At 37.2% G+C, this 17,774-nt stretch overlaps 1 protein-coding gene across 2 annotated transcripts in view; it reads left to right on the forward strand.

Moving 5' to 3' along the window:
• KPNA3 (karyopherin subunit alpha 3) overlaps positions 1-17,774 on the forward strand; it is a 112,766-nt gene that overhangs the window by 84,359 nt on the left and 10,633 nt on the right. For both annotated transcript variants that reach the window (XM_017535887.2, XM_017535888.2), the window contains exons 7-11: positions 1,865-1,950; positions 4,519-4,605; positions 4,966-5,135; positions 6,815-6,859; positions 17,034-17,165. In XM_017535887.2, the coding sequence (XP_017391376.1) occupies positions 1,865-1,950; positions 4,519-4,605; positions 4,966-5,135; positions 6,815-6,859; positions 17,034-17,165 (520 nt within the window). The remainder of the gene's footprint in view (positions 1-1,864; positions 1,951-4,518; positions 4,606-4,965; positions 5,136-6,814; positions 6,860-17,033; positions 17,166-17,774) is intronic.

Below are 17,774 nucleotides of genomic sequence, written 5' to 3' on the forward strand. Positions count from 1 at the left end.
GGCTCACCACAACCTTCTCCCAGATTCAAGCGATTCTCCTGCCTCAGCCTCCTGAGCATCTGGGATTACAGGCACGCACCTTCATATCCGGCTAATTTTTGTATTTTTAGTAGAGATGGGGTTTTGCCATATTGGCCAGGCTGATGTCGAACTCCTGACCTCAGGTGATCTACCTGCCTCTGCCTCCCAAAGTGCTGGGATTACAGTTGTGAGCCATGGTGCCTGGCCTTCTTTAACATTTTGATACTAACAACCTTGCCTGCTCTCCTCCCTGTTTATAGACTATTCTTCAAACTCCCTAACCTTTGTCTAATCCTAACTTTTGCTGTTTAAACTGCCCCCCAATGTTGGTATTCCACTTAAGGGAATTTATACTCTTCTGGCTATCCTTTTTTTTTTTTTTTTTTTTTCCCTTGAGACAGGGTTTTACTTTGTTACCCAGGCTGGAGTGCAGTGACACAATCACAGCTCATTGTAGCCACAAACTCCTAGGCTTAAGCAATCCCCGCCTCCTCACCCTGCCTAGCCTCCCAGGTAGCTGGGACTACAGGTGTGCACCACCACGTCTGGCTGATTTTTAATTTTTTGCAAAGATGGGGTCTCACCATGTTGCCCAGGCTGGTTTCGAACTCCTGGGCTTAAGTGATTCGCCCGCCTTGGACTTCCCAAAGTGCTGGGACTACAGGTATAAGCACCAATGTGTCTTTTAACAGTTCTCTCCTACATCAGCCTTTAACCTTTTTTAGCCATTCTGCATACCATTGATTCCAACATTATTTTCTTTACTCCCCTTTTCAGTGCCCCCTATCCTTAGCATATCTGTAGAATACACTTTTCACTCTCATCCTAAAACACACACATACCCTGTTATTTGTTTGCTTCTTAACTTCAGCTCTCTTGATCTAATCCTTGTTGTTCCTGCACATCATTATCCTTCCATGCATGATACCTTTTTTATTTCCAACTGTCAATGCCTTTCTTTTTAAATCCATCTTTGAAAAGCTAGTTCGGTTGGCACTTTCTTTGTGAGGTCTTCCATCACTATTCCAAAATATAATGATCCTGTTTTTTTCAACAAAATTATGCAGCCTTATAATATATCCAATATATAAAGCAGATGGTGTAATGGAGACAGAAGGGGTTCTAGCTTTAAGACCAGCCTAGAGGATGTGATAGTAGTTCAAGTGAGATGATAAAGGCCCCAGCTAGCACTTGATATTAGGGGTGAGTCTATAAATGTAAGAAATGTTTAAGATGTAAAATCGACATGATATATTGATTAGATGTGTCTGTGGAGAGGAAGTTCAAGTCAAGGGAAATAATGACTGGCTAAATGTTGCGATACCAGTGGACATAAAGAAGCAGGTTCGTAGTGACTGGCTTTGGGAGCCAAAGAGATTTTTTAAGTGGAGATGGCTGCTGGGTGTGGTGGCTCATGCCTGTAATCCCAGCACTTTGGGAGGCCAAGGCAGGCAGATCACCTGAAGTCAGGGGTTTGGGACCAGCCTGGACAACATGATGAAACCCCATCTCTACTAAAAATACAAAAATTAGCTAGGTGTGGTGGTATGCATATGTAATCCCAGCTACTTGGAAGGCTGAGACGAGAATCCCGTGAACCCCAGAGACAGAAAGATGGCGCCAAGATAGTGCCACTGCACTCCAGCCTGGGTGACAGAGAGAAGACTCTATCTCAAAAAAAAAAAAAAAAAAAATAGAGATGGCTACAGGCAATTGGATTATAAAAAGGTGAAATTCAAGGACAAGGCAAAGGGTAGCCATACCATATCAGTCTTAAGATTCATAAATTTCAGTGATAGTTACATGTCTAAAAAGATGTCTTTTTTTTTTTTTTTTTTAACAGTCCTTCATTACAGTTTGAAGCTGCTTGGGCATTAACTAACATAGCATCAGGAACTTCTGCACAGACTCAAGCTGTTGTGCAGTCTAGTAAGTAAATTAAATTCCTTATTGTCTGAACTTTTATTTTTTAATGATGGCAAGGAAGTAGTTTTGTAATGAAGACTAAATTTTATCTTGTAACATTTTGAAAATGACTTTTATAAGTTACTTTTGATGATAGATATCTTTTTATAGCCATCATTAATTTATCATTAAAAATTTTTAATTATGGTTACTAAAACGAGAGTAGAGTTTTATCTTTTGTAGTAGACATCATGCTCTGATAACAGGATTTTAAATTTCTGTTTCTAGTATCTTCAAAATGCTGAATGGTTTCTGCCTTTTAGCTTATGACATATTTAAAATTTTACTTTCCTTAAGATAGGCTAATAATTATTGTTGAATGAAACTGACACAAGCTTTATAGAAAACTGCGTGATATTATCATGTACATTGTTTCTTATAGTGTGGGATACTTAGCTAACTTTAGGTGGTAATCAAGGTAATTTAAGTAGTATGTGATATGGCAGTAAGTTACATTGAATTATGTATTAAGAATACTATTCTCGCCAGGCCACGAGTGTCTCACACCTGTAATCTCAGTATTTGGAAGGCTAAGACAAGCAGATTACTTAAATCCAGGAGGAGTTCAAGACCAGCCTGGGTGACATGGCAAAACCACATCCCTACAAAATATTTAAAAATGAGCTTTGCACGGTGGCGCTTGCCTGTAGTCTCAGCTACTCGGGAGACAGAAGTGAGAGGATCGCTTGAGCCTAGGAGGCAAAGGTTGCAGGGAGCTGAGATTGTGCATTGCATTCTAGCCTGGGTGACAGAGTGAGACCACGTCTCAAAAACAAAGGCCAGGCACGATGGCTCACACCTGTAACCCCCATACTTTGGGAGGCCAAGGCAGGCAAATCACAGGGTCAGGAGTTTGAGACCAGCCTGGCCAACATGGTGAAACCCCGTCTCTACTAAAAACACACAAATATTAGCTGGGCTTGATGGCACGCACCTGTAATTCCAGCTACTCTGGAGGCTAAGGCAGGAGAATCGCTTGAACCCGGGAGGCAGAAGTTGCAGTGAGCCCAGATCACACCACTGCACTCCAGCCCAGGCGACAGTGTGAGACTCCATCTCAAAAAACAAACAAAGAAAAAATATTCTCTTTCCATTCTTTTTCACGTGTCAATAAGAAATGTCAGGGAGAATGTTTCCAGTTAGGTGCTAGTTGTTTAAAAAAAATGGGAAACAGGTTTTAGACTGGGGCTTTCAGTAGAAACTAGGAAGTATAATAAGAATGTTTTATTTTCATTGTTTATTTGTTGATTACCTTTTGTTTGTAAGTGATATCCAGAAGTGACAAAGAAATTTAGTTAAAAAGGTGAGTCAGTTGAAACCCTTATATATTGCTGGTGGAAATGTAAAATGGTATAGCCTCTTTGGAAAACAGTTTCTCAAAAGATTAAAGAGTTATCATATGACCCAGCAGTTCTACTCCTAGGTGAAACCAAGAGATAGGAAAACATAGCCACACAAAGACTTGTACACAAATATTCACAACAGTGTTATTCATAAGTAACCAAAATGTTCATTAACCAACGAATGATAAAGTGAATGTGGTATACAATGGGATACAATTCAGCAATAAAAAAGAAGTACTGATACCTGTTACAACATGAATGAACCTCGAAAACATTATGTTAAGTGAAAGAAGCCAGATTCCCCCATAAAACACGAACAGTATGATTTCATTTGTATGAAATATCCAGAATAGGCAAATTATAAAGACAGAAAGCAAATGTTTAATGATTGCTTGCGACTTGGGGGATGTGTGGCAGAGGAACAAATGTGGAATGACTGCCATGAGTATGGGATTTCTTTTGTAGTAATGGAAATGTTATAAAATTAGATTGTGGTGATATCCTCGCAACTCTGTATAAATATGAAAGATCATTGAATTATACACTTAAATGTAAATGTTATTATATCTCAATAAAGCTGTTAAAAGTGAATAAATTTTAATACAAATGTCAAGTAAATAATACAGATAATACACAGATACAGCAAAAAAAAATACTAGAGGTAGTACACAGCTGATTAAAATTTTTTAAAAGTGATATCTAGCTTATGCTGGCAATGAGTATAAATGTTTAAATGTGAAGAGTAAAGATTATAATAAATCACTTTAAAATATAAGATAGACCTGATATGAGATTAATCAGTTCTTTGGTTAATCCCATATCAGGAATTGAGATTACATAGATTAAAGCATTACATTTTAAGGTTTCATGTTTGGGATAGGAACTCTTTTTTTTTTTTTTTTTTTCAATGGATTATAGGAAGGATTTCATGCTGCTGCTTTCTTTTAGCTAATGACATAATAGCAACCTTTAGATACTGCCAATTGGTATCTTACTTAAATATTACTAGGGGAAAATACTGAAATTGATTCTTTTTAGGGTAAAGGTATTTGCTACATTTGTTGTTCTAGCCAGCTATAATTGGGCAGCTATAATATACCAGGCTCTGTATTTTATCAGTTTCTTTGAGCTGAAATCTGTGAACTCTATACATGTTACTAGTATAAATATTAGTTTTCCTTTATTACAGATGCAGTACCTCTTTTTCTGAGACTTCTTCATTCACCACATCAGAATGTTTGTGAACAAGCAGTGTGGGCTTTGGGAAACATTATAGGTAAGTGGCAATTAGGTTTGAAAGGACTCTAGTTAAGAATCTAAATTAACTTTTCTCCTACATTGGCATAGCCATTACATACTATGTTTCCTCTGAATTTAATGTGGGTTGACTATCTTCTTGCCTCATAAATACTAACTTAAGATGATACTCTTTGAAAAGGATATACAATTTGCTGTTAGCATTGGTAGGTTAAATTTATGTTCCCCAAATCAAAATCTGGAGAAATAACACTTGATGCCTTTGCCTAATGGTGAGGAAACATAGAACGTCAGTGTTCCCACATGAGCCATTGCATACATTTCAGACTTTCTCATCCTGAATGTAATTTTTTTTTAAATACAATTTTCATTTCTGTAGGTGATGGTCCTCAATGTAGAGATTATGTCATATCACTGGGAGTTGTCAAACCTCTTCTGTCCTTCATCAATCCCTCCATTCCCATCACCTTCCTTCGGAACGTCACATGGGTCATTGTCAATCTCTGCAGGAATAAGGATCCCCCACCGCCTATGGAGACAGTTCAGGAGGTAAATGAAGAATTGTAAAGGCCAGATGGTATATTTTCCCTATGTTTATACTTCAGGAAATCATGTACAGGGGACAAAATAACACCTTTACCAATTTCATTGCAGGTGTGAGATTTTTAAAGTAATGTACCATATTTAATTACTGACTCGTATGAAATAAAAGTTGAAAGAATGTCAGTTCATCCTAATGCTTATTTTTTTATTGATTATCTTCATAAAAAGAAAACAAAAAATTCAAAGAGAAAAATATAAAAGGAAGACAATCTCAAAATTTTATTACTATATTGCATTGTTGGTTTAAAGCTATAAAAGGTGGTTGCTACAGGTAAAACTAGTATATTTATATGCAGATGTTCTTGAATGAGTTTGCTTTAAGTCCAGATGATTTCTTTTCTTTTCTTTTTTTGTTTTTTTTTTTTCCTTTTTTTGAGACAGTTTTGCTCTGTTGCCCAGGCTGGAGTGCAGTGGCATGGTGTCAGCTTGCTGCAACCTCTACCTCCCAGGTTCAGATGATTCTCATGCCTCAACCTCCCAAGCAGCTGGGATTACAGGCCAGTGCCACCACACTCAGCTAGTTTTTATACTTTTAGTAGAGACAGGGTTTTAGTATGTTGGCCAAACTGGTCTTGAACTCCTGACCTCAAGTGATCCACTCACCTCAGCCTCCCAAAGTGCTGGGATCCTACGTAACCTTTATTCACTGTTGGCGGTGTTATCTCTATCTTTTTTTTTTTTTTTTTGCTGACGCAAAGTCTCACTCTGCTGCCCAGGCTGGAGTGCAGTGGCAAAATCTTCACCCACTGCAACCCCTGCCCCCCGGGTTCAAGCGATTCTCATGTCTCATCCTCCCAATTAGCTGGGATTACAGGTGCACACCACCATGCCAAGCTAATTTTTGTATTTTTAGTAGAGATGGGGTTTCATCATGTTGGCCAGACTGGTCTTGAACTACCTCAAGCAGTCCACCCACCTCAGCCTTCCAAATTGGTGGGATTACAAGCGTGAGCCAGCACACCACCACACTCGACCAACTGTCTTTCTTTATAAGGGACATCTTCAGCACCTGCTACTTTTTGTCGCTATGCAAAGGTATTTAGTGTGATTTCCTACTACCCCCCCACTCCCTTCCTCCGGGATTTTAAAATCAGATCTGGGGCCTGAATTCAAGAAGCAAAGTTTGTACTTTGTAATGGTTAGAATTTTCTTGACTAAAGCTTAAGTTGAAAACTTTAACTTAAGTAGTTTTATTAAGTAAAATCGTGTTTTTACTTTAAGCAGGTAAGTGAGACAATTATGGCAGTTTTAAGTGTGCGTAGCTTTTTCTTAAATAGCTATAACTGTATACTTGATCTCCGTTTTTTCCACTTGACATTTTATGTCATAAAGAAGGTTATTAAAAACAAACGTTTTTCTTTTAAGGTGCATTAACTTCTGTCAGATTTATTTGGATGTTTTAGCTTGTTAATTGAATATATTTTAGTTTAACATTTGAAATATGTTTTTAGTTTTTTAGATTGAATTTATCAGATTTTCATTTTCCTAATAGGTATTCAAATAAATTTAACATTGTCTTTCTCACCCTACAAACCATATTTACTGCTTTTTATGTCAAAGCTTTTTAGTTTTACAGACATATTCATTAACTCTAGTGTTAATTATTGTTTATCTTACTTCCCCAGATTTTGCCAGCTTTATGTGTCCTCATATACCATACGGATATAAACGTAAGTAAAGAAGCAGCTTAGATGGGGATTTTGCTCTTGTTGGGACTGAAAGGGTTTTTGTATAAGTGTTCATGTACATTTTATCAACTTACCAAGTTTCTACAATGTATATATAGTTTTCAGAAGTAGGATTAAGTTTAAATTAGGTTCATAGTTTCAATCTGTAAGCTGTAACAGCCAGCCAGCAAAAAATACTCCCTTTTGAGAAATTACTACATACGTAGTTTATTTGTATCATTATTAAGTAGTGTTTTTAAGCATTAATATTTGTAAAGCAGTATAACTTTATGAAGCACCTTACTTTTTTTTTTTTTTAATTTCATTGGTTCTTACAATAGGTAAGCTAGATATTACCTCCCCCACCTCTGCCGCCCGCTTTTATAGAATAAGAAGAAACAGAGCCTTAGAGTGGTTAAATGTCTTAAGTAGAAGAGCTAATAAGTGTCAGAGTCAATATTCAAACTGAAGTCTTCTCACAACAGGTCTTGGGTACTTGTCACAAAACCATGTTGCCTTTTCATGCTACAACCTTTTTGAGTATAGTATTGAAGAATATATAGTTTTAAATGCAAGGCATTTTTAGGTAATTTTTTCATTATATTTAGATTTAGTGAAGCATTTACTGTATACATTCTAGCAAGTTTGATACTATCTAGGCAATCTGAAAATTCTCCTAAATATTGTGATAAGGTAAATTGTTACTTTTCCATGGAGTAAAAACAGTAGATAAATTTCAGTGACTAGTGTTGATCCAGTGTCTGTTATTCTAACTAACATCTCTTTCTGATTTGTTGTATATTTGTGTTTTTGTAATCTTATCTTTGTTTACATACATGTAACATGTACATACATATGTGTATATGTGTGGCAGAATTGTGAATTGTGTGTAATTTATCATTGGGACAAAGAAAATACATTTTTGCTTACATTTCTCACAAGGTAATGTAGTTTGCATATAAAAATTGAATCATGGTTGGGTGCAGTGGCTCACACCTATAATCCCAGCACGTTGGGAGGCCAAGGTGGGCAGATCACCTGAGATTGGGAGTTTGAGACCAGCCTGAGCAACATGGAGAAACCTTGTCTCTACTAAAAATACAAAATTAGGCAGGCGTGGTGGTTCATGCCTATAATCCCAGCTATTCAGGAGGCTGAGGCAGGAGAATTGCTTGAACCTGGGAGGTGGAGGTTTCGGTGAGCTGAAATCTTGCCATTGCACTCTAGCCTGGGCAGCAAGAGCGAAACTCTGTCTCAAAAAAAAAAAAAAAGAATCACATTATTTTAGCTCATTTGCAGATTTTAAGCTCTTAGGATGGAATCTTTTAAAAGTAAAGTCATTTTTTTGTTTGACACAGCCTAAAATGTCATTAAAATGAAGTAAAATGTGTTTATTTATATGCTGTCTTATTTTCAACATGGATATAAAGTGACTTAACAAAAGACATATAATATCTGTAAAGGAAAAAGTAAAATTATACAAAAGTTTAGTTGTAAGGTTTCTGACAGCAAAGATTAAGAGAGGAATAAGCAGAATATCTGTTGTTTGCCTCAGGACTTTTCCCCAGAACATTATAGAATTAATTATAGGCAAATAAAAGCTTTCATCATCTATTGGTTGTGTTTATGTGAAAGCCGGGCTATTAAATGGCAGTGTACTATAGTTACAGGTATATTAGCCAAGTTTAGCAAACACTCACAAATTGTTCCACTTAAAGCCAGAATTGTGCCATGAATTGTACACTCAACGATAACACATAAAGAGACCGTGCCCTCTAAGACCTTAACATTAAAAATGTAAAAAGAGTAAAATGAATGAACTTATGTCAAGAAATTGCAGTACTGGATCTCTTTCTGTAGTCTCTTTGTACCTTACCCCAGTACCCTTGTAAGATAAGTTTTATTCTCCTGTTTTACAATACGGAGATTGAAATCCAGTAAAGTTGAATAACCTTTTAAGATCATACAATGAATGAGAGCCATACCTAAGAATTGAAGCCAGGTCCAAGGCCTATACTTTTTCATACCATGATCACATATTCAGTATGATCCACAAACTCACAGTGAAGAAAAAAATCATACCATGAGCACATAAACATGAAACATGGTATGAAAGCCAACAAGAAAACAAAAATACAGTAGAGGAATGATCAAAGTGTGCTATATCATGGAAGCACAGATAATTTTGTCTGGCAAAGCAAAAAGCTTCATTGAGGAAGTAACATTTGAGATGAGCACTATAAGGAGAAGGAAGTGGGGATGGAGTCAGAGATTATAGTGTTCATAGTTAGTATTTATTGAGTTTAAAATGTGCCACACATTGTTGTAAGCACTTTTAATATATTAACCCATTTAATTCTTACAAAAGTCTTGTGAGATGGTACTTTCATTATCTCCATCATCTATAAATATTGTAAAAGAAGTAGAGGTACTTAAGTAATTTGTCTCATGTCTTACAACTAAGATAAGTAGGATTTTGACAGGTTGAGAGAAAGTCATTTCAAGAACATGGTGAAGATATTAAGGACTCAAGAATACATGGAGATTTAGGAGAATACAGGTAGATGATAATCTAAACATTTGCTAAGGAGTTAATTTTCAGTCTTTCTTTTTCCCATTTTCCTTTGTTTTTTTGTTTGTTTTGTTTTGTTTTTGAGATGGAGTCTTGCTCTGTCACCCTGGCTGGAGTGCAGTGGCATGATCTAGGCTCACTGCAACTTCCGCCTACTGGGTTCAAGGGATTCTCCTGCCTCAGCCTCTCTAGTAGCTGGGATTACAGTGCACGCCACCATGCCTGGCTAATTTTTTGTATGAGTTTTTGATTCTGTATTAAAGAGTTTTAGGTTTATCTTGTAATGAGTGCAAAGTCATTGCAGACTTTTTAAATTGAGAAATGGTATTTCTGTTATATACAGATAAAATTACCTGTAACAGACAACGCAGAAAAGGTATGGAAAGCCTGGATTGGGGAATGTTTGAATGTAGGTAGGTGTATTTTGCTATCATAATAGGTTTAAGGAAGTTAATGAAGGCATGAACTATTATTAAATTGCAATAATAGGAATGGTTAAGGGAGAAAAAACTTAGAGTGTTAGGAAATAAAGTGAGTAGAACTTGGAATTTGTTGTTCTTCAGTGGCCATATTTTCCAAAAGCAAAAGACAATACAGATTTTGGATTTGTCAGTATTTAAGGGATTGATGAAAACATGGGCATTGAATGAGATTGCCTAGGGGAGGCTGTATTTCAGAAGAAGGGCTAAAAATGTAACTCTGAGGAATTCGCAGCATTTGAGCAATGGCAGCAAGGGAAGAAGAACCAACAAAGGAGTTTTTAAAAGTAGTGTGATGATGTCTGGGCACGGTGGCTTACACCTGTAATCCTAGCACTTTGGAAGGCTGAGGTGGGCAGATCACTTGAGGTCTGGAGTTCTAGACCAGCCTGGCCAATATAGCAAAACCCCGACTCTACTAAAAATAGAAAAATTAGCTGGGCATCATGATGCATGCCTGTAATCCCAGATACTCAGAAGGCTGAGGCAGGAGAGTCACTTGAGTTGGGGAGGTAAAGGTTGCAGTGAGCCGAGATCACGCCATTGTACTCCAGCCTGTGCAACAGAGCAAAAGGATGTGTCAAAAAAATAAATGAAAGAAAAGAAAAGTAGTATAATAGAAGCATGAACTAGAACAAAGGGCAGGGAAAAAATAAGGCAGAGATTTAATAGAGTATACCACATTAAGACTTACATATCCTTTTTATGTAGCAGATAAGGAGCCAAAGAATAAATGGTCAAATTTTTATTTTGGATTGATAGTACAAACTAATTGGATCAAGTGTAGATTTTATGGGAGACTGGAGTTGGGAAGGCAGATTGGTGGTGGTTTTGTGGTACGGATAAGAGAAAATTAGGACCAATACTAGAGCTGAAGCATAAGGAATGAAAAGGCAAGGGGAGACTTGAGAAATGCTTAGATGATAAATTTGCTGAGTTTGCTGTGGGTGGTGATAGAAAAGAGTCAAGGATAATACCTAGCTTTCTAACTTGTGTTTTAGAGTAGGAGACAGCAGAAAATAAGAATAGCAGCAGGGAGAGATATAAAGCAACAGGAATGAGTTAAGAACGTATGAGCTGGCTGGGCGCCGTGGCTCACGCCTGTAATCCCAGCACTTTGGGAGGCCGAGGTGGGCAGATCATGAGGTCAAGAGATAGAGACCATCCTGGCCAACATGGTGAAACCCTGTCTCTACTAAAAATACAAAAATTAGCCGGACGTGGTGGCACATACCTGTGGTCCCAGCTACTTGGGAGGCTGAGGTGAAAGAATTGCTTGAACCCAGGAGGCGGAGGTTGCAGCGAGCCGAGATTGCGCCGCTGCACTCCAGCCTGGCAACAGAGCAAGACTCTGTCCAAAAAAAAAAGAATGTATGAGCTGATGACTAGTGAGAAAGCTGGATTGGCATGTTGGAGAATAATTCTGGAGACAGTTAGATGGGTTTTGGACTTTAATATGCCTGTGTGACATTAGAAGCAAAAGTAAATATTAACCCAGAGGACTAGAGGAGAAATCTGGGCTGATTAGGTCAGTTTGTGTTCATGGTTTTCTAGTTGTTGTGCTGCTTAAAGATAATTTGTAGTTGCAGTCATTCTGTAGCATTTGGTTTTCTGGCCCTTTCTGAAGTTGTTCATCAAAGACTTGCATTGCGTAGACAATTTTGATTATCAAGCTGATATAAATCTAGCTTATTTTACTGGTAGTACAAATGAAATTAATCTGTTGTAGCAGATTGATTATGTGCTGACACATGATCGTTGGTAGCAGATGGTGACAAGAGTCCCTAAGACCACGTTTGGGTTTGATTATTTGCTAAGTCTCACAGAATTCAGAAAAGCTGTTGTATTCATGTCATTACAGCAAAAGGATACAGGTTAAAATCAACAAAGACTAGAGACAGATAGGGTGGAGTTCAGGAGAAACCAAGTGCAAGCTTCTAGTTGTCCTCTCCCAGTGGAGTTGTATGGACAGCACTTAATTCTCCCAGCAGTAACGTGTAACAACATATATAGAGTATTGTCAACCAGGTGAGCTCATGAACTTTGCACAGGTTTTGTAGAGCATCAGTCACATAGCATGGACTGCTCATGTGACTGACCTTAGATGGTCTTCTCAGGGGTCAAATTGATACAGCATGGCCCAGGGCACAGGAAAACAAAAAGAGGTGTTTGCCATTTTAAATTATGCTGGGTGCTGCCAAGGTGTCAGGTATACACAGGTATTTTTATCAGGCAGGATATTCTGAGGGTTCACACATTATCTGGCAGTTCCTTGTAATGTGCAGGATTTGAGCACCCAGTGCCCACCAAGTTACCCTTTACTGAATAACAGGACTAAGTGTAAGTATTTAATTGTAACTTAGTTCACCTCTAATTATCTCTTTGAAGTCTGTGTGAAGTTAACACTCCATGGACTTTCTGTAGACATCTACTCTTCTATGAAGTACTATACTTAGTAGTAGTTTTCAGTAATGTTGCCTAACAGGACATAATTTGTTAGCATATTTACTGGAGGTGACAATAATCACCAAAGCTTGTATAGCTGCCCATATACTTATTTTAAGACTTTTGTTTGCTAGAGATTTTCCTTTGGCTCACATAACACAAGTTTTCAAGATTGCTAGTTTAAAATATTGACCCTATAGGCTAGGCATGGTGGCTCACGCCAGTAATCCCAGCACTTTGGGAGGCCAAGGCGGGCAGATTACCTGAGCTCAGGAGTTCCAGACCAGCCTGGGCAACTCGCTGAAACCTCGTCTCTACTAAAATACAAAAATTAAGCAGGCGTGACAGTGTACACCTGTACTCCCAGCTACTCAGAGGCTGTGGCAGGAGAATCCCTTGAACTTGGGAGGCAGAAGTTGCAGTGAGCCAAGTTTGTGCCACTGCACTCTGGCCTGTGCGACAGAGCAAGACTCCATCTCCCCCCCCCAAAAAAGGACCCTATAGAGTTGTCAATCTAGAGCATACGTGTGTGCATGTGTCTAGAAAGCAGTTTTCTAGCAGTCTTCAAGTGTGAAATATTGCTGAGGTTACAAGTCCTAAAGCTTTCTAGCAGTGAAAAGCAGACACAAAGTAGACCCTGATTACTGAAGACCTTGTTGGCACATGATTTTAATCAGATTATTAACTAGAAGGAAAAGAGTATTCTCATTGACTATTAGTCATTGACTATTATTGACTATTAGTGGTCATAAAAGCCAGGAACTTTAGCATAGAAATCAAGAAATAGGGAAAACACAGAAAAAAGAATAGTAGCAGAAGAAAGTATAAAATAGCAGAAGCAGCTCAGGTGGGAAAAGACAGCAACAGGTAAAATTACAAGCATCAAAGACTGAGCAGTGTTAGCCTGATGATGGAGATAAGGAAAGCAAATTTAAAAGAAGCTGGAATGGCCCAATAATCCTGTGCTGTGGATTTCAAATTTTAAAGCGTTTTTTTTTTTTTTAAGTGAAAATTTCTATTAAGGCCCAATATATTTAAAAACAAAATTAAGCCAGTCAGTATCTGTAGTCCCAGCTGCTCAGAAGGCTGAGGCAAGAAAATCACTTGAGCCCAGGAGTTCAAGTCCAGCCTAGGCAACACACTGAGACCCCATCTCTAAAAATAAAAAATTAAAGACTGCAAATGTCTTGCAGTTTCAGGGTGCCTAAGACCCAGCGGTAGCTTACTTTCTCCCAGCCTTTGAGATATTTTCATGGAGACCCCACTGAAAACTATTAATTAATCTCAGTCTACAATTTCATTATTATCTTAGAAAAAAAATGACTTCCTACTAATAGTAGGGACCATGTAATGGAGAAACATCTTAGGGAATCATGTCATTTTGCACAGGATTCTGTTTTGTGGACATAAACACACTATTAAGGTTAGGCATTTAGGCTATTTTCTGAATTTTGCAAATGTAAAAGTATTATACCAATGACCATTATGTGTTTTCATATTATTGGAGGTATATCTTCAGGGTGTATTCTTCGAAGCAGGATTGCTGGGTCAAAGAGTGAATGTATTTGTAATTTTGTTGCATACTGCCAAATTCCCTGCTTAAGGATTGTGCCATTTTGCCTTGGTATTTAGGAAGGTTTGTATTCTTATTCTAGTCGTTACCTTTATTCTTACATCTTTTCTTTTTTACTGTTTTGACAGTTTTAAATGGCATTTTTTGAATTCTTTATCTGTTACATATGCAGTGATGCATAGCTTACTGTATGCAATTCAAAAATGAAAGTGACTTTTTCAGTATCCTTGCCAATAGAGTGTGTTGTCACATTTAAAATTTTGCTCTTCTGATAGGTGAGAAATAGTATCTTTTAATTTGCATTTTACTTTTTATGAATCAAGTTTAACATTATTTCATTTGTTTAAGGGCCATTTTAATTTGTATCTTTGTGAACAGACTGGTCATATTTAACTGTTTTTCTATAGAATTTTTAGTCTTTTTCTTAGGTTTTAAGAGTTGTTGTTTTTTTGGTTTTGTTTTGTTTGTTTGTTTTTTTTGAGATCGAGTCTTGCTCTGTCCCCCAGGCTGGAGTGCAGTGACACAATATCAGCTTACTGCAACCTCCACCTCCAGGGTTCAAGCTATTCTCATGTCTCAGCCTCCTGAATAGCTGGGATTACAGGTGCCTGCCACCACGCCTGGCTAATTTTTGTATTTTTAGTAGAGAGGGGGTTTCACCATGTTGGCCATGTTGGTCTCGAACTCCTGACCTCAGGTGATCCGCCTGCCTCGGCCTCCCAAAGTACTGGGATTACAGGTGTAAGCCACTGCACCCAGCAAGAGTTATTTATATGTTAAGTATATTAGCTCTTCCATATTTTAAATACTTCCCTAGTTTGTCTTTTGACTTTGACTGTGATGTTTTGCCAGGTGAACTTTTTGTTTATAATCATATTCATCTATCTTTTTAAAATTGTATCTACATTTTGTCTGATCTAGAGATATTTTATTTAGAGAAATATCTATAAATTCCTTTTATTTTTTTAATCAAGAACACTGAAAAAATGATGTGATGAATTTTTCAGGGTGATATGGAGAAAATTCTATTATTTTTCTCCTTAAAATTATTAATAAAACTTATATTAATGATGTTTTTAAAATTGAATTATCCTTCCATTCTTTGAATAATCTCTTGATCATTATATATTAGTTTCTCATTATAGTAAGTGATTCTGTTTAACAATATTTCAGATTTTTACATTCGCATTCACATAAGTGATACTGGTTTGCAGTTTAGCTTTTGTTCTTTTAGGCAATAATTTACATTAATTATGAATATTAATATTAATTTTAATTATAGTATAAATAATGGCATGATAATCATAATTTGTTAGGTATTAATTTATACTTTTATTGTTTTATTAAAGTTTAGGTGTTAATGTTATGCTTCCTTCATTTTCTGTACTCTGGAATGATTTATATAGAATCAAATCTATCTGATCTTTGAAGATTTGGTAGTTTCCCAGCAAAATTAGATTGGACCCAAAGATGAAGTACCTAAATTAAAGGATCATATAAAATTACTTTTTTGGATTTCAAGCTTGATAGACAAGTTTATTATTAATCATGTGATATGTACTTATTAGTATGTAATACATATTTATGTATGGCTTATTTCATCTAGCATGTTTTCAGGGTTCATCCATTTTGCAGCGTGTGTCAGAACTTTGTTCTTTCTATTGCTGTGTTTGTCCTTGATGTACAATTAAATGTATTAAATGCTCATTTATCAGTCCTGTTTCCGAAGCTTCCCTAGTCATCTGTTGAATGAGGCTATGCTCTAGTTAAGGGATCAGCAAAATTTTCTGTAAAGGTTCAGAGAATATTTCAGGCTTTGCAGGCCATATAAGTGGACTGCCCTCTCTCCTTCTCTGGTCTCTCTTATACAGAATCTTGCCTCAAGATATCCAGACAAAAGCTAGAATTTAATTTTTTCTCCTCCTACAGATAATGAAAATTCTTAGTATTCTCTGACTCTTAGTAATGCTAAAGGGGTGTGGGTTATATGTGTAGTTTTATTTTATTTTTTTGAGACAGAGTTTCGCTCTTGTTGCCTAGGCTAGAGTGCAATGGTGGGATCTCAGCTCACTGCAACCTCTGCCTCCTGGGTTCAAGTGATTTTCTTGCTTCAGCCTCCTGAGTAGCTGGGATTACAGGCATGCGCCACCACGCCCAGCTAATGTTTTTTGTATTTTTAGTAGAGACAGGGTTTTTCCTGTTGGTCAGGCTGGTCTGGAACTCCTGACCTCAGGTGATCCTCCTGCCTCAGCCTCCCAAAGTGCTAGGATTATAGGCGTGAGCCACTGCACCTGGCCCTGTTTTATTTTATTCTTATTCATTTATTTGCCTTTTTAAAGGGTATGTGAATTCACGTGCCTGCTATTTTTTTTTTAGGGCAAAAAGATGTGGCCTAATAGGAAACATCATGATTTTTACATAAGCTACAACCAGTGCTTATATTCCTTTGTGACAACACCAAGCAAAGCCACATACAAGATCTTTGACTTGAATGAATCACCAGATCTCTGAGCCTATTTTCTTTTATGTATTTGCAAAGTTAGGATGGGGATAGGGCATGGCTTATACTCCAGGCTTTTCAGCTGGGGACACATTTCAGGAGATTTTCAAACAATTTTTTCCCCAGATGAAGTTAAAGTGCCAAGCCATTTCTTTTATTAGTTTACTTTAGTAGTCTGAAAAATTGTATTGCTAATGTTGGAAAATCAGTAGATAGATGACCTTTCTGTTCCCTTCTGAACTTGAAACAGCGTGGTGTATTGGCCTCATTCTTATATATAGTGTTTTTCTGTGTGATTGTCGGGTAGCTAATTTGTGAGGGCAGGGAGGATTACTTTCTGCCTGTTTTAAAATTCATCTATCTGATACATAAATTTAGAAGCTGGGATGGAAGTTTTCCCGGACTTATGTGTCTCACTCAGAGGTAGGCATTGAGAGAAAGAGAAAGTACTTGCTACTTAATAGATTAATCAGTTAGGCAGATATTTTTGCCACTAAGCTAAAACGTGAAATTTGATAACTTTTTCTGTCACTGCTACCGAGGTGTCTTATACATTTAAAGCATTCAAACAAATATGTAAACTGCTTTTTCTTTTGTGTTTCCTGTAGATTCTTGTAGACACTGTTTGGGCTCTGTCATACTTGACAGATGGAGGTAATGAGCAGATACAGATGGTTATCGATTCAGGGGTTGTGCCATTTCTTGTGCCCCTTCTGAGTCATCAGGAAGTCAAAGTTCAAGTAAGTATTTTTAAATGTTTCTTATTTGTATAGAATTGTGTTTGTTAGAACCAGTTAACTTGTACAGCTAGGCTTTAACTCTATTACAAGTGCTTATCTTCGATTTCTTCTGCTAATCCCCTGAGCCTGATTTTGTTGATTTCCAAATCTTAATCTCACCCAGATTCTTTGCTGAGTTCCTGACCTGTATAGCCAATTGTTCTGACCCTTTATACATATCATCTAAGAACTCCTTAAAACTTTCCATGATAAACTAGACAGAAAGGAAATGATCATTTCCCCCAAACCTGCTCTTCTTCCTTGTCTGCTTTCAGTGAACAGCATGGCTTAAGCTAGAAATTTTGATTCCTCCTTACAATTCCCATTTCTTTACAAAATCATTTCAATTATTCTTACATAGCTTCAAATCTGTCTCTCTTTATCTATCTAGAACCACTGATTTAGTTCAAGACTCATTATCTTTCTCCCAAATAATTGCAATAGCCTCCTAATTGCACTTCCTCTTTCTCACTCCCACTCTAATTAGGGGTAGGCACTTGATAGATCTGTTTATCCTGCTTATACCAAAGTGACTTTCTGGATGGAAATGTGTGCCCATACCAGGCCTTT

Source organism: Cebus imitator, unplaced genomic scaffold, assembly GCF_001604975.1.
Source record: "Cebus imitator isolate Cc_AM_T3 unplaced genomic scaffold, Cebus_imitator-1.0 Scaffold94, whole genome shotgun sequence".
Taxonomy (NCBI): Eukaryota; Metazoa; Chordata; class Mammalia; order Primates; family Cebidae; genus Cebus; species Cebus imitator.